General features: G+C 35.9%; 3 protein-coding genes across 9 annotated transcripts in view; 2 read left to right on the top strand and 1 right to left on the bottom strand.

Moving 5' to 3' along the window:
* LOC117568376 (uncharacterized) overlaps positions 1-10310 on the top strand; it is a 54577-nt gene extending 44267 nt beyond the window's left edge. For all 3 annotated transcript variants that reach the window (XM_052003864.1, XM_052003863.1, XM_034248983.2), the window contains 3 exons: positions 1563-2272; positions 2347-2504; positions 4167-10310. In XM_052003864.1, the coding sequence (XP_051859824.1) occupies positions 1563-2272; positions 2347-2504; positions 4167-5323 (2025 nt within the window). In that variant the 3' untranslated portion in view covers positions 5324-10310. The remainder of the gene's footprint in view (positions 1-1562; positions 2273-2346; positions 2505-4166) is intronic.
* Positions 10311-11263: 953 nt separating this feature from the next.
* Positions 11264-16960, top strand: LOC117571639 (beta-galactoside alpha-2,6-sialyltransferase 1). 3 transcript variants are annotated; one of them, XM_034253865.2, is made up of 7 exons: positions 11264-11676; positions 13267-13580; positions 14588-15127; positions 15237-15334; positions 15408-15687; positions 15765-15862; positions 16592-16960. In XM_034253865.2, the coding sequence occupies exons 2-7, from the start codon at positions 13346-13348 to the stop codon at positions 16754-16756; spliced, it is 1416 nt and encodes a 471-aa protein (XP_034109756.1). In that variant the 5' UTR covers positions 11264-11676; positions 13267-13345; the 3' UTR covers positions 16757-16960. The 3 variants fall into 3 exon arrangements, with proteins under 3 accessions (XP_034109756.1, XP_051859855.1, XP_034109758.1); XM_052003895.1 differs by having other exon boundaries at positions 11264-11685; positions 13223-13580; XM_034253867.2 differs by lacking the exon at positions 11264-11676 and having other exon boundaries at positions 13109-13580; positions 14594-15127.
* A 5270-nt stretch (positions 16961-22230) lies between these two features.
* LOC117570850 (uncharacterized) lies at positions 22231-23815 on the bottom strand. Of its 3 annotated transcripts, XM_052005482.1 has the most exons (5): positions 23657-23724; positions 23411-23491; positions 22897-23052; positions 22672-22836; positions 22232-22611 (listed from the first exon to the last, which is right to left on the bottom strand). In XM_052005482.1, exons 2-5 carry the CDS (start codon positions 23417-23419, stop codon positions 22462-22464), a joined length of 480 nt encoding a protein of 159 aa, XP_051861442.1. In that variant the 5' UTR covers positions 23420-23491; positions 23657-23724; the 3' UTR covers positions 22232-22461. The 3 variants fall into 3 exon arrangements, with proteins under 3 accessions (XP_051861441.1, XP_034108621.1, XP_051861442.1); XM_052005481.1 differs by lacking the exon at positions 23411-23491 and having other exon boundaries at positions 22231-22611; positions 23657-23815; XM_034252730.2 differs by lacking the exon at positions 23657-23724 and having other exon boundaries at positions 22231-22611; positions 23411-23584.
* Between the last annotated feature and the right edge of the window lie 408 nt (positions 23816-24223).

Genomic DNA, 24223 nt, shown 5'->3' with positions numbered 1-24223 from the left:
GTGCCTGCAGAAAATGTATATAACAGACAGAAGGAGGCATCTCCGACCATATAAAGTATATATACTCTTGATCGGCATCAACAGCCGAGACGATATGGCGATCTCTGTCTGTTCGTCCGTCCGTATGGTTGGGCACACTCGACTGTAGATTTCTTACAAATTTGTATTTCATTTATAAATTGAGATTAAAATAATTTGATTCTTTGCAAGACAAATTTTCTCATTTAGAAATAGAGCCTAAAAAATTCTTTACGTATTTAATTATATTAAATTTGGAAATCTTCAAATATTTATTTCTTTTTCAAATTAAACTAAGAATATTCAAGATCAACCCTCAGTTTATACAATCAACTGCAAAACTGTGTAGGAATCTAAATAAGAATTTGCTCTTAGAGAATTGTAAAAATTTCTGACTTAAATTCAATAAACAAGCACGAATGTATGTTACATATTGTCGCATTTATCCCTTTCTGAACTTGTCTCTAAACACAATCAAGGACAAACTCGAATTTCCGATATATTGCTTTTATTTAAAGCTAAACAATTTGAATCTACAATTTATACTCATGTGTTGTTCTATCTCTCGCTTTCGTTTTGCCTTTCAAGGGATATTTCAATGTATGCACACTGACTTGTCAGCAACTTTGAGGCTCATGCATTTATTGAAAATTCGGAATTTGTGTTTGTGTCATTTTTATGAATTTTATATGGGTCTATGAAACATGTACTCTCTAGGTGTTGTGTGCTCTCTGAGCTCTGCATTCAATTGGATTTGCATATTTGCACACTTGACTACAAAACACTTTTCAATGAGTTTAAATTTTGCAAGACTTTTCGGTGACTTCAAAATTGGGGCCAGAGCCAGATGTGATGATAATTGATGGAAAACTGCATTGCGTAAATATTTGTGCAGTGAGTTGATTGGCCAGCAAAGTGCAACAAGAAGAAGTTAGTTGCACACACAAAATGAGGCAATATTTTGCATTTGCAACCTTGATTGTCTAAATCAATTATGGCAATTATTTATATGTGAATTCGAGTACAAACAGAAATGCAAATGCGAACGCAAATACGGCCATAATTGCATTTAAACTTGCCCTAAAACCCAACACTCTCTGCACCTCAAGTTCCATATATATTGCTTTTGCCTGCGGGGCAGCCTTCAAAAATATCCGCAATGCGTTGCCACAGAGTAAGAGAGAAAGAGAAAGAGAGAGAGAGAGAGAGAGAGAGAGAGAGAGAGAGAGAGAGAGAGAGAGAGAGAGAGAGAGAGAGAGAGAGAGAGCGAAAGCTACTGACACATTTATCACGTATACGCCTTGTAATGCTGCGCATGCAGCAAATTTAATTGTTGTTTGGTCAAAGCCAGAGGCTGAAATTGCAGTTCCATGATAAATGGAATGTCGTAACTCAACTGCAAAATAACAAAAAGCGCTTTGAGCTAAGACGAAAGCGAATTAAAGCGAGAATTTCTAGTTAAACTTCGATTTAAGTTCAACTTCCATCTTGTGTTTAATCGAACTAAGTAGTCTAATCTTTTTTTCTATAATATGTATTTGCAGGAAGCCTATCGCCGTTGGGTTTGCAGCACGCTTGTGCCGTATTTTGCCGAGCCCCAGGATGTTGATGCAGCACCGCCACCGCCAACAACAACAAAGCCGAAAACACAACAGCAAACAACAACACCAGCCGATGACCTGGCGAATCGGGGGCCAATGGCAGCGGGTGTGAAGAGCAAGCGAGCTGCGAGAAGTGCAGGCGTTCAAGGTGCTGCCGTTGTTGTTGTTGGTGTTGGTGTTGGAGGGAGCGATGGCATCAATGGCATCAAGCATAAATCTCAGAAATTAATCAGCAATAACAATAAATCAAATAACGGCAATAACATGAACGAGCGTCAGATTAATCAACAGCATGATGAGGACATTGAGCCCCAGCACAAAGCGACGGCGACGGCGACAGCGACGGTAGAGAGCGAAAGGGACAACGATGAGAGCGAGCGAGAGAGCGAGAGTGTGGCACAGGCATTCTACAATGTTGTTGGCATTGGCCAGCATCAATCGCAGGCCCAGAAGCGACAACAACCACAACCACAGCCACAGACTGCGCCGCAGTCACAGTTGCAGTTGCAGCCACAGTCGCAGGATAGTAAGCGCAAGGACAACAACAGCAGAGCAGCCAAGGCCGGACAACAACAATTCAATAATTTCATATCGACTGCCAATAATGCGGATCCCAGCGCAGCGGATCCAGTGATATCAAAACTACAAAAGAGGTAAGTAATATATTCAATTAAAGAAGTTAATCTGCAGTACTTATGCAAATAATATGTCACTTACTTCCGCATAGATCAACACGCAAGGCAGAGTTCCGTAAGCGCCGACGCATTCGACCCTGCCTCAGCGTTTGCCAAACCGTGGAACAAAAGTGCCCCTATCTGCTGCCCGCCGATCGCGCCCCCGCGCTGCCCACCCAATATGCCGGCGAGCCGACATTCGTATGCCTAGGTGAGTGCTAAAGAAAATGAAACCAAATAATATCGTATTGCTCGAAGAAAGTTAACTTCTTGAGAATTTAGATCTTATCTGATAATTAACAAGTGGAAAAGATAATGCAAATCATTCGGTATTATTATTCAAATATACCAAATTAAAATACTGAAAAAATACTAAAATATACCAAATGTTATATTTGACATGTGTATATTTTTACATGTAAAATATTGATATATTGAAATAGAAAATAGAATGTATACCGAATTATATATTTGGTATATCGATATACTATTGTATTTAAAATATACTGAAAAATACTAAAAAAAATACCGAATGCTCTGTTTGGAATATCGATACTGTTACATATAAAATATTATAGTTTTGAATCGTCAGTCAAAGTCCCTGAATAAATTACTCACAGATGGACTGTCTTAATAATGGAAAGTGCAGGGTTTATTAAAATTCAATAAAAAAAACTTTAAAGCTTGTACGAAATTTCGACAATATTTATGTTTGTATTCAAATATTATGAAGCTTTTCATTAAATTTGTTGTTTTATACTAATTGAAAAAAATCCTTTAGAAATTTTCATATTGCACAACTTTGAATAGGATACAACTATAAATAAGATAGAAAACAAAACTGCATTTTTATTTTTTCTTAAATCGTTTTTCGTTCGGCAACAATGCCAAAATTGGAATGTACTCTTGTTTCTTCTCTCTACAACTTGCACACTTGTATCAATCAATTAAATTAGATTTGCATAAATGGATAAATTATATTAGGCTACTTGCAAAATAACAATCTTGGTTATACTGAGCACATGTGCTTAGTTTATTACGCAAATTAATCTCAGTAAATTGAAAATGAAACGATTGAAGCAAAGGCCACTGCAGATGCTGAAAATTATGGAATAAATTAATAAACTTCCGACTTGTCTCAGAAATCATTAAATGAGATTAAATTTTCATTAATAATTTAAATTGTTTGAATATTACAGTCTGTGATTTAACATTCATTGTCATAAGATTCTTTATTTTATATCGACAGATTGTAATTCACTTTGAATAAATAAATGAATAGACGACGTATTTTATATAAAGTGTTTTTAATAATAAGACAGGTAGACGGAATTGAAATAAGTTTTTAATACTGATTAGAAAAGAAGATGGAATTTTGTATTAGAAATAAGTTGTTATAAGGTTATAAGAATAGATAATGAAATTATTAATATACATTTTATATTTGAAAGTAGTAAGTAAAGCTTTGGATATTAGAAATAAGTTGTTATAAGACCAGAAGTGATTAGAAATTAAATTGAAATTATTAATGTATATTTTCTAATAGAAATAAGATGTTATAAGATTAGATTTATATTGATTAGAATAGAAAATGAAATAATTAATATATATTTTATATTAGAAATAAGTTTATCAGATAATAATTATACTGATTAGAATATAAATTGAAATTATTGATATATATTTTATATTAGAAATAAGTTGTTATAAGGTTAGATATACTGATTAGAATAGAAAATGAAATTATTAATATGCATTTTAAGTTGTTATAAGACCAGAAGTGATTAGAATATAAAAAGAAATTATGAATATACATTTTAGATTAGAAAGTAGTAAGTAAAGCTTTGATACTCATACCTTTGTTCGCTTGCAGATCAAAATATACCCGAGACCGGCGAGCAGCTGAAGAAATCCAGCTACGGACCCAACGACTGCTGCTACAGTTACTGCAACGGACCCACAGCGGGCATCTGCACCATCTGCCAGGACTTTGCGATGCCCACGTCCACCACAGCCAACGCCAACTCCAACTCGAATTCCAGTTCGAATGCGAGCGGACATCGTGTGCACAACATAACACTGACGATGAGCTCTCCGGCCGGGGAGCATGCACGTGCGGCGAGCGTCTCGGTGGCGCTGCGCAACGTGAGTGGGGCCGAGAAGATGGCCGGCGGGGAGCTGTTGGAGAGATTGCCCTACTATGCACGGCATGAGAGCATCTACTATTACGACGACGACGACGATGAGGGCAGCGTTATGCCTGAGGTGGCACTATCTGACGGCTGTGCCGCGGTGCCATCGGTGAGCAGCCGCTGTGAGATACCCTACTATGCATCCGGTGTGGCGCCGTCGCCGCCAACGCAGCTGCTCGTCTGGCTGAGCGCTCTGCTCGGTCTGCTGAGCAGCTGTGGGGCAGCGAGGCAGCGCTGTGCACGTTCCCGCAGCAGCAGTTCAGCCACTGGACGTGTCGACTGTGCGGCCAGCTGTCACGAGCTGTTGGCCAGTTCATCGATGTCCAGCGGGGAGCGGGCGAGGGAGCGGGAGCGGGAACGTGGCGACAGTCCAAGGCGCTGTCGAGACGGCAGCGTGAAAGGAAACGGAAGTGCAAGAAGCTTCACTGCCAGCCTGCAAGCCTGGGCCTGGGCATGGGCGTGGGCGTGGGCGTCGCCAACGAACTGGGCGTGGTCATGTTTAGGGGCATGGCTGTGGGTGTGGGTGTGGGTTTGGCCGGTGAATACTTATAAAGTAATGTGTAGGAAAGTGCGATATTTTAGGGGCGGCAGCAGGAGTAAATTAAAAATCGAACGCATACGCGATGGCGATGGCGAAGGCGAAGGCGAAATGAGGTCTAGAGATAGTCGTATAATTAACTATAGAGACTTACAACAACTAATACGAATCAAGTGCAGCGATAGGAATAGAAACGCTAGAAATTATCGTTACTTCTACTACTACAACTACAACATTAACGATTGGTGGCGAAGATGGAAGTGGTTCGTCAAAGGAACCATCGCTATTGGCGCCTTATAGTGCATGCAATTAGTATGCGGTCACCTGCAGACTGCCCCACATTGCAGATTGAAGTTATATAATGTCATTAATTGTATTTCGTACTCTAGAAAATTACTCGTAATGCTAGCTAATTAAAACGAAACGAACCCCAAAACAAAAAACAAAAAAACCAAATAAAATACAACACAAAAATGCATAAACATCAACTGCAAATTGTCAGTTGAGTGTAAAGAACATAAAGAAAAAGAACAACAAATTAAAAATGATTATATATATATATATATATATAATGTTAATTATAATAATGACAGAAAAGTGCGGGTCCTTCAGCCTGAAATGATTGGAGGGGGATAAAAAAAAGGAAAATGCGTATGTAATGAAATGAAAATGAAAAAGAATAACACTTTAAATATTTATGGTCCTCTTTCAAGTGAAATATAAATGAATAACAAAACCAAAAAAAGAACAAAAAAAAAGAAACCAAATATGAAAAAAAGTAAAACAAAAATTATAAATCTCTATTAAAACCTAAACAAAAAATAGCATATTTTATTACAACTAGAAACAAAGAATATATTAATATTTAATTAAACAAAAAACAACTGCCACAAAAATAGGTTTTTTAGGTAAACATTAAACAAAACCAGAAAGATAAACCAAAACCACAAACAAAAACAAAGCGAAACAAAAAAACAAACATTTAACAAAAAAGTATATACAAAAATCCAAAAAACCAAAAAAACGATACATTAATATACATAGTTATAAACTTAAATAACGGCAAAGCAAAACAAAAAAGAAAATGAAAAGAAGGAACAGATAAAAAAACGAGCAAATTTTAGGTTAGCTAAAACAAAAACAAAATGAAAGACAAAATGGATAAACTTGAAATAATATTTACAACTAGACTAATGAAATTCCAATAAAAAAAACGCATACTTACAAAATTCGCTGCATACCAAATGAATAAAACAATTAGTCAAATCAAATTCAAAGTAAATTAATAATAAAAAATCAGACACCAATACACATACACATACCTGTATACTCAGCCACTCACACACACACATACAATCACAATAGACTCATTATACAAAACTGAAATAGGCCGCTTATCGAAACCATTTTCAAAAGAACATACAACATTAAAGAAATGAAAGAATAAATGAAATGAAAACCAAATATGAAACATGAGAAACTTTACTTATTGCATAAATTAGTTTTAAACAAATCAAATATTATAACATAGTCACAAAAGGAATCGATTTGATAGAAGAGGAAAACCAAAAACAAAAAAAAAAAACATAAAGCAAATATAATTGAAAAAGAATTAGAGGAGGAGATGGGAGAAGTAACAACCAAAAATGTGTCTAAGATTGTCTTTATTTAGTTTTAAAAAAAATGAACTTTGTATAACCAAAAGAAAAAGAAAAAACAAAAAACAATATAAAGCGCACAGTAAACTTATCTTATAAGGTTCATTGACAACATAGAAGCGAAAAATAATGACGAACATGAAGAAGAAGAAGAAGAAGAAGAAGAAGATGAGGAGTAAAAGGAAGAAGCAGATGACGACGAAGAAGAAGCAGATGAAGCATATGCATACGATTATATACGAGATTAGAAAAGGGGGATCTAAAAAAAGTAAAAAGTAAAGTAAAGTAAAGTATAGCTTAGGTATACACAGGTAACACAACGTGCAACGTGCAACGCATATGTAGCAACAGCAGCAACAACAACAACAAAACAAAAACAACAACAACATACCTACTAAAAATAAATAGTGCATACAAATAATAATAAAAAAATAAATAATGAAAATTTTTGTAATAAAGTTAACTCTATGTAGCGTACATATACATAAATGACAAAACAACAACATAAATATATATATTATATATATTTATAATTAATAATTTATCGTACATACTTGCAGCAAAAACAAAACAAAAACCAAAACTTGAAACTATAGGCAAACAATAAAGAAGAAAACAAAAGAAAAACAAAATAATAGTAAAGAAAATTGACGATGATATAACATTATGGTATATAAGTATTATATGAGAATAATTAGTTACTAATTGAAAATAAAACGATAAAACGATGTATTTGGTATTAACTAATTGCCTATTGAATTAAGCATGTACCACCAACATGACTCAACTCAACTCAACTCAACTCAACTCAACTGAACTCAACTCTCAATTCTCGAAACTCACCTCACACCTCTCGTTATTCACATATTTCACCAATTCACCTTTCCAAGTCTCGATCTACTCGCACAACTGTTTGAGAGTTTTTTCGGCACTTTGCTTTCGTTACTGTTCTTACTTTCCACAACTACGCTCTCACACACTCTCTTACCTTTTCTCTCTCACTGTCTTTATCACGTTCTCTTTCTCTGTGTGTAGCTTCATTTTCGAAGAGGTTAAGGCACTGCAGGCAGTACTAAGAACCCGATTTTAAGAAAGATCTCTGTTTTTTTCTTCTCACCAAACTGACGCATTACTTTAAAAAAAGGACAAACAAAGAAATTCTCTCTCGTGTTTTTTTGATGGTGGAGCAGCGCACATTATTTGTGTGTTATGTTAGGTGTTGTTGTAGATAACAAATTGTAAACGTAATTAATGACAGCAGCTGAAAAAAAATGGCTCCTCCTTATGTAGCAGATTAATCTTGCACTCGAAACTCTATCAAACTTCCCAAGTAAACTTTTCTGTCACAGCTGAATTCGATTCTTCTTTATCTACTTAATATAAGCCAACTTCAGTGAGTATCATTGAACAACATTTATAAGAAGATGAACTACTGCTAACTATGCTTAAATTCTTGATGAAACTCAAGCTCCTTGTTCCCACCTGAGCTGAACAGCTTTTGCTCCTCATTTCCATATCAATTACTCAATGCAACAGACAACCTGCTATTTGCCTTTGTAAATACACATACACGCACACGTACAGGCATACACATACACATCACACACTCATACATAAACATACACATACAAATAAAGACAGCCAGAAAAACTCGTTGGATATAAAAAGTATGCAATGCATTTCAATTTCAATTTCGAATTCTGTTTGAATTTCTGATTAATTTATGAGAGTTCTTTGCTTATTTGTTGATTTCTGAATTTGAGATATGAGAATTTACAAAACATAAATGAAATGAAAAACACCGAACATGTTCTCGACCTCAAATAATTGTGTGTGTGTGTATTTCTAATTAACTGGGAGTATGAACAAATTTAACAAACAAAAAAAGAAAAAAAAAACCACAAAGTATAGAAACATATATTAAAAACAAACGAAGAAAATGAGGAAAACACACGTTTTGAGGCGAAAAACATTTCAAAGCGAGAGCCGCTGGCACAAATTGCGCGCATATGCAAATTGTTATGAATTATTGTGTACTTTTGTAAAACTTTTTGATATATATAATATAGTTAACATGAATAGATGCCTAAATAATAAATTAAATGTTAATTTATTTAAATGTAAACAATAAACAAAACAAAATGCAAAACCTCCCCCCCCCAAAGAAAACGAAACATTAGCAAAATGTTTGGAGTTGGCGAATCGATTTTTTTGCGAATGCAACATTTCTCCAATGAATGCATTCGATTCAAAAAGTTGATGATAGTATCCACATAAACTAGTTGAATGCTAATGATACGATGACGATGATGACGATGACGATGTTATAAATATTGCTAACGATGATTGAAACGAAAACAGAATACGGATACGGATACGGAAACGAAGACAAAGATGGAATAAAGCAATTCAGTATGCGGATTGTTAATTAAATTACTTTACAGCAAACATTTATATTCAAGTTTTGTGTACAAATAGTATCAATTGAGCGAATGCCATTGCATCATTTTGGACATTTCATACTCGTAATGTTAAACTCATTTCAAAGTAAAACCAAGAAACCAAGAAAAAACACTTGAAACCGAAAACCGAATCGAAATCGAAATTAATAAAAGAAAAAAAAACATTATGAAAAATAATTAGCACACGAAAGAGAAAACATTATATAAATAAATAAATTAAAACAAAATATATACAATAATTTTATAAGCGATCGACAGCTGCTAAAACAACAACAACAACTCAAGAACAACAAGAAGAAGCAGCTGGAAAAGTTAAGATAAAACACAAATGAAATGTTATGTCAAGGTAGCAATTATTTTTTACAAAAACCCAAAAAATCGAAAACAAAAAAAAAACACAAATAAAAAATACCTATTTAATGTATGTAAAGAAAAAATAAAAATGAGTACGGAAAATTTTAAAAAGAGGGAAACGCAAAAACCAAAATTCTTTTTAGGCCACAAACAAAACGAAATTACATAATTTATGTGCCAAGCGAGAAATTATTCTATGTATCGTATTTGATATCATCACCAAAGCGAGCACACACAAAAAAGTACTTATAAATAAATACAAAAAAAAAACAAAAAACAAAACTAAAAGAGAAAAAACAAACAAAAAAAAAAATGAAAAGAAAAACACACAAAAAAAACTCATGTCAAATTTAATTAAATGCAAACATAAACTTTAAAGCGAATGCGAATGAGCGCATGCAGACGATTTAAAATACTCGATTAAAACAAGTATTTCAAAGCGTGTGTGCACTGCCTCCCCCCACCCCCCTACTCTCTCCCAACACCAACACCAACACCCAACCCACCCCACCCCACCCAAAAAACACTGTAAACTCTCACTCTCTCTCGAGATGCCAACTAACAGTTTGTTGTTAGTTCAAATAATAAAAATAATAATAATAATACTTATAATAATACACGAGAAATTATTAAGAGAACAGCTAAGAACTTTAAATAAAACTAAAACCTAAAAAAAACGGAGAAAAGTAACGAGATATTAAAAGAAATGAAAAAGTAATGGAAAAACACAATTGAAAAAACAAAAAAAAAAACAAAAAACTAAGTAAAACTCAACTGAAATCTTCTGTACTTGTTAATTAACAACAACAAAATGCCACATAGAGAAAGAAACAAAATGAATAATAAATTTAAACAAACTATAAACCGAATTCAACTGAGACGCCTAAGGAGATACTTTCGTAAAGAGTTCCCTAAAAATCCCTAGACAAAAATAAAAACAAAATGAAAGAGGAATTACCACCCTCCCCTCCCATCCCCACAAAAAAAAAAAAAAAAAAAAACCATTCTAAGCAGCAGTTAAACGATTTAAGTCTAAAATGAAATGCAAAAGAGAAATGAAGGTAAATCGTATCTACAATTGAGAGCAGATAATGTAATAGTAATACTATGTAATAATATTAATAATAATATAATAATAATAATAATAATATGAAACAACTGGCATAATTATGGTAATTGTAAAATAATTAAACAATGACGTAAACGTGAAAAAAAGTGAAAATAATAAAAATAAATTGTTGTTATTGAATGTATTTGTATAGAAAATTATTATGATTATGACGATGAATAATAAATGATTACAAATAATAATTATTGTTCGAAAAACGAAAAACCACAACCAAAAAAAAAATCCACAAAAAAAAATCCCAAAAAAACAAATAATATATATACATATATATATGAGAAAATCGACTGGCTTCATTTCAACTCTCTGCAGGATTAATCCTCCCACTTAGCAGCTAGTGTCATTGGGCTATAACAGGCGCTTTGACCCGCATTGGCAACGCCAACTTTGCGTGAACATTACGCGATTCGCTTGCGAATTAGCAACTTTCACTTTTTTTCGTAGTAGAAGTAGGAAAATGGCTGAACTACTTGGTGCGGAGGGGGGCGACTCAGGAGGAGCCAAAAGGAGCCAAATGAGCCTCGGAGGCAAGGTCCGATGTCGGTCGGTCTGTCGGTCGGTTTGTCGTTTGGTCGGGCGGGTGGCCGAAGTCGTTGCTGGTTGCTGGTTGCTGGCTGCCACATTTGCCGAAGTGGCCTCCTTCAGGTGTCGAGGCGGCTGTCAGTGTGCCGCTGTTTCAGATTCGTTTCAACTCGCGAAAGGGAAAGTTCGAGCAGCGGATGAAGCTGCCGCCGCCTGCCTGCTCGCTGCTTGCCACTGGCCGCTAGTCAACTGCCACTTGCCACTAGCCACTTACAACCTGCCACAATTGCGTGCCTCGAAACCAAGTCCAAGTGCGAGTATTCGCGTACGCATTCCACGAGTGTGTCGTGTTGTGTTCTGCTGTGTTTTGTGTTCTGTTGTGTGCTGTTCAAATATTTGCACAGGCAACACGGATAAACGTTAACGTTAACGAGCTGACGGTCAAGCTGCTGCACAGTTTTTTCCACAGCACAGTTTACGGCTTGAATTTTGCGGTTTGTTTTGCATACTTTTAGGCGCCCATCAACAAAGGTATATTTTGTATGTGTTTGTGTGTGTTTACCAACAACAACAACAGCAACAACAGCAACAAAAAAACGAAATGAAAACAAGCAAAATACGTGTGCGGAAACTTATTACAAATTACATGACAACGTTTTAGCCATGTCAGCTCATCGCTATGCTATGCAACCTAATTATGGCCAACAGCATCAATTGACAGCCAACACGACTTTGTACTTCATTTCGACTGTTTATTTCAGAGAGCGTCGCGCATAATCATAGACCCCAGGGCCAAAAGGTCAAATTTAATGGAAATTGACACACACTCAAATAATGTGTGAAACGAAACTCTTTTTTTTTTTGTTCTTCTCAGTCGAACATTGTCGCCATAAGTTGTATGCTAATCTTTTTTGATTGGATTTAAAATCAATTTACTAAGCTCAACTTAAAGTCGAGTATAAACATATCGCAAAAGTCGCAACGGTGAAACTTTGGAAAACTTTTCAAGTGCTGCTGCTACACGTTGTAGGTATTTGTTCTGAAACTTAATATAAACATTCCGAGTTGAGTATAGTTTAAAAGTTCAGTTCAGAGTTATTTTCAAGTGAAAACATTTAAACTGTTTTTTAAATTTAATGCCATGCACACGGAGTGAATTTATAGCTTTTACTAATTGTTCGAAACAGCAATTTTTTTAATACTTAGATGCAGCTCAACTTTAGTAAGATTTACTGTCAAATACAGCTAAAAGATATTGTTGGAAAAATACACGACTTCAATATTAACTATAATTTGGGGAATAGATTTATTGGCTAACAAGGAAAATCTAATATGAAATCGGATGTTAGTTTTGATTTAGTTTTCCATGCGGAATTCTATCAAAATTATGTCAATTCAAATGTGCAGCCTAAGCATTGATTGTTGACTAATTCTTTGAATCATTAAGTTTATATATGTACTATACATGTAGAGTATAGTAGAGTATATTATAATATATAGTATAGTATTGTGTAGTATAGCAAAATATAGTATAGTATAGTATAGTGTAGTATAATAAAATATAGTTAATATATTAAGTATAGTATAGCATAGTATAGCATATACCTTAAAAATAATCTTAAAAAAGTTCTTAAGAACATTAAATAACGTAATATTAAAGATAGTTCTCTGGTAATAAATATTAGTCCTACCTCATTATTATACTATAGCATTGAGTAGTAAAGTATAATAGAGTGTAATATATGATAGTATAGCATATAACTAAAAATAATCCTTAGAAAGTTCTTTAGGGCAACAAATGATGTAATTCAAAAGAAAATTCTCCAGCGATAAATATAAGTCCAATCTCATTGAACAGTCTAAAGAAAATAAGCACTCTAGCGTTCATATTTCTATATTATCTAGATAATCTTAACACGTTTCCAATCGATAAATCCATGGAAAATAACTGAAGAAGTACCGCAATATATTTAAACCAACTCGCCGTTAAACGTTGTGCAATTCATTAATATATTTAACAGATTCTGACAAATTGGTGGCCATTAACTCTACAGCACACACACATACACACACACAGACATACACACATATACCAACGCATGTTTGAAAACTCATTCGCAGATATAAATGTAATGCGAGGAGGAAACGTGACTAAAATTACTTTAAAAAAGAGAAACGCAGAAAATGAAATGATTTAAAAATGTTGCAAACAGCAAAACGGGGCAACCGGGCAACGTTGCCAGCGGCAGCAACGTTAATCAGCACTCTTATTCTCGCTGCATTAATAATTCAAACGCAAGAACAACATCAACAAGCAACGTCGCCGCCGCCTCAGCCACAACCGAATGCGGCGAATAAAACTCAGCCAGTTCACGAACCCAACGCTGAGGCGCAACGCGTTGTGGTGAATAACGCATCAGTCGAGACGCGCAGTGGTGAGTATATGAATGTCAAGTGTTTTGTTTGTGGATTGGGGGAGAGGTGAATTAAGCTTAGTACGCACAATCTTCTTTAAAATTGTGCATGTAAATTGGTAAGCAAAACAGATTTATGAAAAAAGAGAATCGCAAGGTAAAATGTTGAATGAAACTTATTACGTACTATCTTAGAGAAAATTAAAATCTTATAGGAAATTATTTACAATATCTTATTATTGTAAACACAAATTAAAAAACAAAAGTGATTTATGGGAAGAAAGAAATCCAAGGCAAAATTTGGAATAAATTACATACAACCTTATAGAAATTGTAAACACAAATTAAAAAGCAAAACTGATTTATGTGAAGAAAAAAAATGAAGGGAAAAGAAGGTATAGTTATTGGTAATGTATTGTTTATATTATTGGATACAACGACTCGAGTGAATTCTGTTATTGCACTGAAGTTGACTTCCTAAAATCCTAGCTAACAAATTTTCTTATCTTTAAGGGACCATCCCAGCATATAGAAAGCCTTTTCTAATTTTATCTTTATGTGATGCAACATATGAACATTTGACATCCTCAAATGCATTGTTAAGTAGTAAAAAAAATATCATGTCACAACGCAGTGAGCGTGAGATAAATTTTGTTATTATGAGATATATGTACATAGCAGCATTTGGTGCTATATTTATTAAGGCTTGGGCTAACTCAGTGCACTGAGACATATACATACATGGTTGAACAGTTATAATGTACTAAATTGTAAGGAATTGAACGATATGTTTAATGTACCACTTCATATACAATATATCTACTGTATATAATATTGAAACTTAAATATTCTTATATGCAATGAGCAATAATATTACATTTTGTATAAATTGTCAACGCTTTAGTGCTGTTATTTTAAAAGAAGAACTTAAAATTTGATTTTAAATTTGTATGCATACTTGGTATACTATAAATGCATATCTTAGTAAACTCGTATATCACCCTTTACTTTGCCATTCCACTATCAAGTTCCAGCAAATGATACAGTGCAACGTTTGCCTCGCAGCGTTTTCCATGTGCGCTGGAATCCCAATGAGAAATTCATTGTGGAGAGCCGCGAGAGTCCGGCGATTAACTCCTCGAAACTGGCGCCCCCTCCGCGTCTAAAGGTGTCGAAGAACACAAAGCTAACGCTTAGTCCAAAGCTGTATCTATGCCACGACAAGTATGCGGAGCAGTGTCACAATAAAACAGCTGCTTTCAGGCAGCGCATTGTGCAGGTCTTTGAGCGTTCGATGAAGGAGAATCTGAACGAATCCAATCATTACAATGTGGACTATAAGCCAGTGTTTGGCGACAGCTTTGAGGAGCAGTATTATCCCTCTACGTGTTTAGTTATGGAGGCGGGAGTTCGTGTGCTGCGACGCAAGGATGAGCCCTTTAATAAGCTGCCTTTTGGTCGCCTGTTTCCGCGTCAGAAACTCTTTCGCGATGCCAAGAACATCAAGAGCTGTGCAATTGTGTCAAGTGCTGGCTCACTGTCCGGCTCCAAGCTGGGGCGATTCATAGGTGAGGAAGGGAGAGATAGAGAGAGAAAGAGAGAGAGAGAGTGCGACTAGGAAGAGCTGTAAATCATCAATAATCGATTCGCTTGTCTACTCCAATTACATTACACTAGATACGCACGACATCGTGATGAGATTCAATCACGCGCCAACCCGAGGACACGAGGTGGATGTTGGCAGCAAAACCACAATACGTGTTGTGAATTCCCAAGTAGGTTGCCAACTGCATTTAACTGCAGTTCCGCTAATCCCCAATCGTCAATCAACAACACATTTGTTTCCAGGTGGTTACCAAGCCCGAGTTTGACTTTGCGCATGCGCCCATCTTTCGGAACGTGACCATCGCCGCCTGGGATCCTGGTCGTTACAATGGCACCCTCGAGGATTGGCTGACGAGTGCCGACTACGATCTGTTCACCAACTATGAGATCTATCGCCGTCGATATCCCAAATCACGCGCCTTCCTCATCGATCCGCACTCGGTGTGGCGTCTCTGGCAGAGTCTGCAAATGTTTGCCGGCAATCGCGTCATTCGTCGTAATCCGCCCAGTTCCGGGTTCATAGGTGACTAACTGCAAGCAAAACTTTTTATCAAGCGTCAGCAATTGCATAATTTAATTCATTATCACACCATTGACAAGGCTTGGCGCTGCTGTTGCCTCATTGCCCCCAGGTGGACTTTGTCGAATATGTGCCCTCGACGCGACTCAACGGACGTTGTCACTACTACAGCAAAGAGGTGAGTGAACTGGAGCAGCTTTTTATACCCGGTACCTATAGGGTAAAAGGGTATTATAACTCTGTGAGTGCTGGAAAGGTATGTAACAGGCTAAAGGAAGCAAATCTGACCCCACAAAGTATATTTATATATATATATATATATAGCCATCCGACTGTCTGTCCGTCTGTCCGTATGAACACCTAGATCTCAGAGATTATAAGAGATAGAAGTATTATTTCTTTGCGACAGCACTTATTACGTTTTCACGTAGATCAAGTTTGTTTCAAATTTTTGCAACGCCCACTCCCGCTCAATAAAAATCGAACATCAAGCCTAATTTTGAAGCTAGAGATGCAATTATCGGTACGTACAATAACAACTACAATATTTCTGATTCCTGAAAATTTAATAATTTTATAAGTTATTTTAAATATACTTTTGTTTAGGGAAAACGCCAACTGCAATCGGATTTTAGTTGCTTTGGCTGACAATCTGGTATATTTTACAATATATGGTATTTTTAAATGCAGTACTGTAGAAATATACCAAATATAAATTTTGTGTATTTTTAGTATTTTGCGGTATATTGATTTGGTTAAAATTCAAATTTTAATACATACCGATTACTGTTTTGCTTTTATTAAAAATGGGTAGCGGGTATTTCACAGTAGAGCACTCTCTACTGAATTTTTCATACTTTTTTAATTTAATCATACTTCACACTTCTGTCTGTCACTTTTTTTTCAGATGAACTCCGCCTGCACTTTTGGCTCGTGGCATCCCTTGGCAGCCGAGAAACTGATGGCGCTGGACATGAATGTGGCCGATGATATGTCCGTCTTCCAGTTTGGCATATTACGTATACGTCGACCGGACAAGCTGCTCTGTGGCTTCAACTTTTTCGGCTACTGATGGGATCGCGAACACACAGCCAGCAGCTGTCGTCAGGTTCCATTGGGGACAATCAACGTGCATTTAATCAAGCGGTTTTCACACAAGCGAACAACTCATGTTTCAAGTAGCTTAAAGAGTCATGCTGCAGTTGCTGCAGTAGTATTTGCAATTAATAAACTTGTATTTGCCTATACTCCCGTAGGAGTGTGTGCGATTGTGGGTGTGGCAGAGCAGCTCACTACAGAGCAGCTCAGGCGGAAGTCGGAACACCCTTGAGGCTCGAGACGGTGGCGAATCGCCCACGCAAAACGCTCTTAACAGACAATGGAGCCAGTTAAGTGCATGTCGCACTTGAATTTGATTGTTGGTTTGTTTGCTTCCAGCGCATCCCGCGAAGCCACAAAGGCAACTACAGTAACTTTTAAGGAGTTGCGCAAGATGCTGGACTGGGATATACCTTGGGAAATTTATTGAAAAGAGCGAAGTTCTTAAATGAATCAACATAACTTTATTTATTCGCCACTTATAATTGTAGATAGTTGAAAGCTTTGAATGTTACAGAATTTAATCTTGATTAGAAGAGAGATAGTTATTTATTTACCACTATTAATTGTATAGATTTGAGAGCTTAGAATTTTAGATAATTTAATCTTGAGTAGAGCAGAGCTACTGTTAACATTTTTGGAGTTTGGGAAACTTGACTGAAATTTACCTTATGATAATTACTTCATATGGAAGAGAGAATTTTAAAGAATTTCGCTTAAATTGAAGAAAATTTCATTTTGCTTTTATTAAAAGTTGGTCAATGACTCCCCTAAGATTGAAGAAGTGCAAAAAGTATAAACAAATTTTGCATATACATACAACTGCAGAGCATTAGAAATGAAATTTACTCGGTTATCGATATGAAAGAAAGATACGTTTTCTTACAGTCGCTGCAGAGAACTAGAAAGATTCTTTACAAAGAAATACCCTAGAAAAAAAGACAGTCTAAATTTGTATAAATGAGTTAGCTGCACACTAAACTATTGAACTTTATTTGCAGAAATTTTAGACAACTTAGATGCTGACGCCTAATAGAAATATATATGCTTTAAAGAAAAACAAACTTTAAGTTGAATGAAAGAGTTAGATGTATATTAGACTAATAAGCTTGAATTGCAGCAGCTTCAGCATACAGGCAGAGCTCTTGTTGAAATATCGGTCAATTTTAGTGAGATATAGTGTGGGAAACTTCTTTCCCTAGGTGCTCGGTCGAATATTCCTACAAGATGTGCACTTTTACAGGGTATTCCGCTGACTGCTGCATGTTTCAGCCATTAAATGCCATAACTGTTGTCTACACAACGACCTGAGCGAAATATAAGCGTATGTAAGTATGATGATTTCTGCAACACAGGAACACAGCGGAGTTTATGGATTGAGGGCGGGACAGAGAGTTGCTGAGACTAAGACTGAGACTGAGACCGGGGCTGGGGCATTGCTCATTAATACGTGCTGCGGCGTCGGAGACGTGACGGGCATGCAAACTGAACAGAAGCGAGAAGTAGAAGTCGAGAAGAACCAGCCCCGAAAAAAAAGAAATACAGAAGAGCAGACGCAAAGCAAGTCAAATAACACAAACAACAATGAACAACAAAAATGATGATGGCACTTGCAGTACGCGGCGTATGCGCAATATCTTTCTCTGTTATTGCCAACAGAAGCAGCAGCAACCACAGCAACAGCAACAGCAGCAGCAGTGCAGGGAGGCAATTAAATAAAATATACTCGTATATGGCCAAAATAAACATTTAACTTGAACATTTAAACGACGAACGCATTGAACCAGGAAAAAAGTGCTTAAACAACAACCGAAAGTTATGGCCCCCAAAAAGGGCGCAGCATCATTTCAACAGTTTGCAACTCCATCAATCATTCCATCGCACCACAAACAGAAACAGAGAGAGACAGAGAGAGAGAGAGAGAGAAATGTGCTAGCAAATGCTATCAAAATAATGTCCAAGCGTCCAGCACAGAGAAAGAGAAAGAGAGAGAGCGTCATGTGAAATTGGGCAGGTGTGCAGCCAACGAGGGAAGTTCAAAAACCTTCTCTTTTGGGATAATAATCAAATAAAAGTTCATCTAACTCGAAAAACTGCAGTTCGCATTCATTATACTCGCATGTTGAGTGTGTGTGTGTGTGTGTGTGAGTGTTTCAACAATTTTTACTACCAACATCCATTTAAGAGTTTGTTTGACAAATGCAAATAGCATGTGGCATGTGGTTTCCCCTCTCTCCTCTTTCCTCTTGATTTTGGTTCTGTTTTTGTTATGCCACATCTGCAATTCGCATTTCTGTTTATGTTTATTTCCAACGCTTCGAATTCTGTTTCGGATTCAACGCGTGAGTCAAATTTGTCCCCCTCGCTATGCTTCTCCCCATTTAGTCAAAAATTTTTGATATGTTTTGATTGTCAACGCAAATTTTACAATCAACTAAAAGACAACAGCAAACCGAACAGCACCTTTTGCACATGCGCGTTCATTGGCCCAGCAAACGTGATTGCAATTCCAAAATCACACTCCAAATCAAGTAAATTATTAATTCATATTTATAAGGCCATCAAATGCATAATCAAAATTGCCCTTTTAGCGCCAAAACATTTTCTAGTGGCCAAAAAAAATTACAATTAAATGGATTTTTATTTTCAAGTGGGTTTTTTGTTGTAGGAAAATTGTGAAATTAATCCAGGTATCTAAGTGCTTTTGTAAATTACGATTATTTTCTGTTTTTTATTGTGTTTTAAACAGCAAACTAAAATTTAAAAATAGCCCAAGAAAAAACTAAACAAATTGTTCATTAAATATAAGTACATAATTTATATAAATTGATGTACTTTAATAAGTTAATTCAAGGATAATAATAATAACAAAAATGAAATAAATTTATTGAGAAAATGGATTGAGATGTAGCTTTAAGAAATGAGCTTTAAAATGACACTTGGTATTTCAATAACACAAGAAATATGAGTTGCCATAAACCACTTAGATGAAGAGTCATATTTTTGGTACCAACTTAAAAAAAGCCGCAGTGCTCTATTATATTAAGCAATTGCATGTAGAAACAAACAAACTTTTCTTCTTTTTAGCGAAATATTTTAGTTAAGATAACGTGCACAAGGAAAAAACAAATATAAAACTGTCGCGCTTATCTTCATATATATACAAACAATACCTATATTAAGTATACGTTAAATACGTAGTACAATTTCCCTTTCAATTGGTGAAAAAAGAGGAAAAAGCAACTCGTGTAGCTAAAAAAAACAATGCCTACAGCGTAATTAATAATCAAAGTTAATAAATTGGCAAACACGATCGGAATTGTTTAACAATTCCAATGAGCTATTAACGGTTCGAGTCATTTAAATGAAAAAGCGAAAAATACGCGGACGTGTTGGCAAAGTTGGCAAAGCGAACAACTGCATAAGTAACTTGGCTAATTGGCCAATTGGCTTAGCTGGCGTGGCGTTATCAGCCATCAGACAGAATGGAGTGTGATGAAAGCTAAACGAATAAGCGAGAACTCGTACAGTATTCATTCAGCATTTGAATAATTGACGTAGGACGATGATGCTGCGTTAGAGACAGGGATCAAAGTTTGCAAAAAAGTCATCGTTGTTGTTGTTGTTGTTGTAGCCCTCTCACCACGTGACTCGCATGAATGCTGAATGCATTCAGAATTTGCGTGAGCGAGTTTCTCAAATTATTTAACAGCTAGCGAATTTGAATTTGTATTTTTGTTTGTATTTGGTGCTAAGTGACAGCTCTGGTCGCCGTGGAGGGTCAACATCAACATTGACAGCGACATCGACATGGATTTCGCGTCTGTTTTAAGCTCGCTGTCAAGTCAATTTGGCTGCGCTTCAATGCTGTGCACATTCAAGTCTGTCTGCCCGCTGTCTGTCTATCTGCTCGCCTGTCAATCAACCATCGAGTCATCTCCCTAGTCCAAGAAGAAGTGATTCCCCCATCCAATGAGTGTCTCATACATATTATCGCAACTTGAGTGAAAAACCAGCAACTGACTTCGATGTTTTATTAATTTCCCAAAAATATAAAAATTTGTTTATTCATTTGTCGTCTGGTTTCATTCACTCTTTCTCCCTCTCTTTTGCGGATTCGGCGAAAGCATTACTCAATCCATTTCTTGGAATGCGGGGGCGATTGTCACTCGCCTTCTGTTGTTTTTGTACCATATGAATTACGATTATTTGTGGTTCATATGCATAAGGGTCCGCTATTGTCTTGTGCTCGTAGACTCATAACTTATAAACAAGTGTTGTCCCATGATGCATCGATGCGTGTCCTACGACCACAACACGTCTCCGCTCCGAGACAAAGGTGGAGTCAAGGTTAAGCTGCTTCACCTATAAGCCACACTCTCTTCTACCCGAGAGAGACACCTTTATTTGTATGTCATTAATTGGCAGCGACGCCTGCTGCTGATCAAGGTCAACTCACTAAATAGGTAAACAAGTGAATCAACTCCATTAATTCTTTACTAACTGTAGAGCTGTGACATTACCCAGAAAATAAGTTGCAGCTTAAAGAATGTTAAATAGGCTTTGACTTCACTTCATCTTTATAAACAGGCATCAATGGCATAATTACCAAATTAAATATTCTAAAGTATCTGGTTTTTCTAAGAATTGACTTTTCATATAGTTTCGTTTCTCTAGCAAGTATTCATTGATGTTAAAACGTTGCTCTAAAATCTTCTCTACTGTCGAACAAAATTTGAATTAAAAAGGAAAATAAAAAAATATTCAATGCTTTCTCAATTTTCTTTCTGCAATTTGAATATTTGACAACTTTTGAGACCAACCAATGCTTGAAAGCTTTTAGTGAGAACTTGCTCAACGTATTATCAGGAATTATGACACCGCATTTGCACAGTTGAATAAAATATATAGTATTTATGAAACAAAAATACTTGTCATGTCAACATTATAGTGGAGCCATCAGCTCAGTAATAGCAGCTGATGCATTATGGCTAATACATTTAGTTAATGCGGCTCAAAGTCAATTGTGCGTATCATTAAGTGAAGATATTGATCCACACATTTATATATCGAACAGAAATTAGAGAGTAAAACCGAATTTCAATCGAAAATATATTATATTGAATAATAATATTCTGCAAGTAAAGAATAACTACTTTCAAGTGGAACTTTCATAACCTAATAAATAATATTAGGAAATATGATAAGTATGAGAAGAAGGAAGCATCTCCGACCCCATAAATTATACACATTCTTGATCAGCGTCAACAACCGAGATCATAGAGTCAAATAGCAAACGTAGTTTTTAAGATAGAGTCAGTATATATTTGGTATATTAAATCGGTATATTTTATATACCACTGTGTTGTTTTTAGACATTGTGGTATATTTCGAAAGCAATGTTAGACGATATACCAAATATATCGTTCGGTAATTTTTATTGGTATATTTCAAGAATAATATTACACTGTTTTTGGGATTTAGGGGATTTTGGTATATTATATACTCTAAGATATATTTCGAAAGCAATATTATACGATATACTAAATGTAGCCTTCGGTTTATAAATTCGGTATAATTTAAGAATAAAACCGCACTGTTTTGCTTTTATTGAAAATGGGTTGCGGGTATCTCAAAGTCGAGATTTTTAATGTACAAAATAGATTTCGGTTTAATGTATTAGGCAAATGTAAACTTTAATCTACCGTCAGCCCGCAATATTCCATCCGTATACCAAGCAGAATCAATGGCATAATCTCCCTTTGCAAGGAACATGAGGTCTAAATCTTTAGCGGAACGTGATGGAAAACTGTCTACGATGACATCATGCTGAAATTACGCAGAAATAACGTTAATATGGATGGAAAGGTTATCGAATGAGCAACACACATTGTAAGGACAAGTATGATTTAGGTTTGTATAATCCTTAAATATGCCATATACGAAATTATTGATCAGATGATTGCTATGCCTTAAAAACTTGCAGCCATCCAGCGTGTAGTTGTGATTGAAGGGCAAATATCCGTTGCTCAGCTTAAGCAAAGACCACTTCACCTAAATTAAATAATCAGTTATATAAAAATGTTAAATTTGAAGTGATTTTATGCATATTACCAAGACATTTGTTATGGGTAATTTCAGCAGTTTGATGCGCAAGTCGAATAATTTGATGCTGCGATTCACGGCCCTCAGATGACACTTTTCCATTATTGCATATTTGTGATCCTTGATTGCGAATTGAATGCTGGTAATCTCGAAGCTGGCCAACACCTGTAAATAGGCACAGCATTAGTTTCAACTTTCTTTAGACTATTAGAGACAACTACGATTACACTGGTGCAGAAAAGTAATGTGCCAAACGGCAGCCAAGTCAACGATCTCATTTTGAGCGCAGCTCAATAAAAACTGATGAAGCAATATTTAAAATACGGTTAGAGCACTTAAAAGTCAATTGTGCGGAACAAAAGTGTAATTAAACATAAAATATTAACCTGAAATCTTATCTGAAATAAGTCATCATTATAATTATTTAATTATTTAATTATTAGATGAGTTAAACGCCAAAAAGCGTGCTACAAATTAAGCTTGAAAGTAAGAGAATTCAAACAAATTTGTTCAGTTTGTTTACCTCCGGCATTTCCTAAAGTCCGATTGATGTGACTTAAGGCGTGTCTCTTCAGGCAGCACTTCCTGGCCATATTCTTTTCAACTAAAATGCATGGTTTATTTCTTGGTGTTGTCAATATAATATAGAATTTGCTTATAAATGCAATACAAAGGCGGCATTAAACGAGACAAGGAAGAACGAGGCATTCCTGCACGTTTGACTGTGTATAAATCAAAACATAAGAACAATATAAAGAATGAAATTTACCAGCGACAATACACAACAGATCCATCCAGCTGAATGCATATCAAATGATTCAGCTCTTGAACTTCAATCGTGGCGAATGAAAGAGAGAAAGCAAGAGAATCTCGCGTAATTTGTTGCGGTTTTGTATCCAAGTCCAATTCCAGATCAAGTTCGAGTTCGAGATTGAGTTCTTATCGACAAGTGCGTCACTTGAATGCCCCACCATGGATGCAGAAGATGAATCGAATGAGTCACTCAAGAGACGTATTCTGCAGCAGATAAAAAAACGCAAACAGGCCTAAGGCTAATCGCAATTGTTTTTGTCTCGGATCGAAACGGATCGGATCGGATCGCATCGTATCGGGTATTGTTTGCATTTGTTTTTATTGTTGTGTTGTTGTGTTGTTGTTTTGCATACTTCCCAAAACAAATGAGGAAGAAGCGCTACACACATTGAGGAATCCGTCTGACAGGGAAGGACGTCGACATCGACAACGACAGTGACAACGACAGTCAGTCAGTCAGTCAATCAGTCAGCCGAACCGATCTGAGCTGTGCTCAGAGCCATATAAAAGTATCTAAGCGCAG

This window comes from Drosophila albomicans, chromosome 3 (genome assembly GCF_009650485.2).
Source record: "Drosophila albomicans strain 15112-1751.03 chromosome 3, ASM965048v2, whole genome shotgun sequence".
Classification (NCBI taxonomy): domain Eukaryota; kingdom Metazoa; phylum Arthropoda; class Insecta; order Diptera; family Drosophilidae; genus Drosophila; species Drosophila albomicans.
The sequence above is the reverse complement of the archived record's forward strand: the minus strand, read 5'-3'. Positions and strand labels throughout refer to the sequence as shown.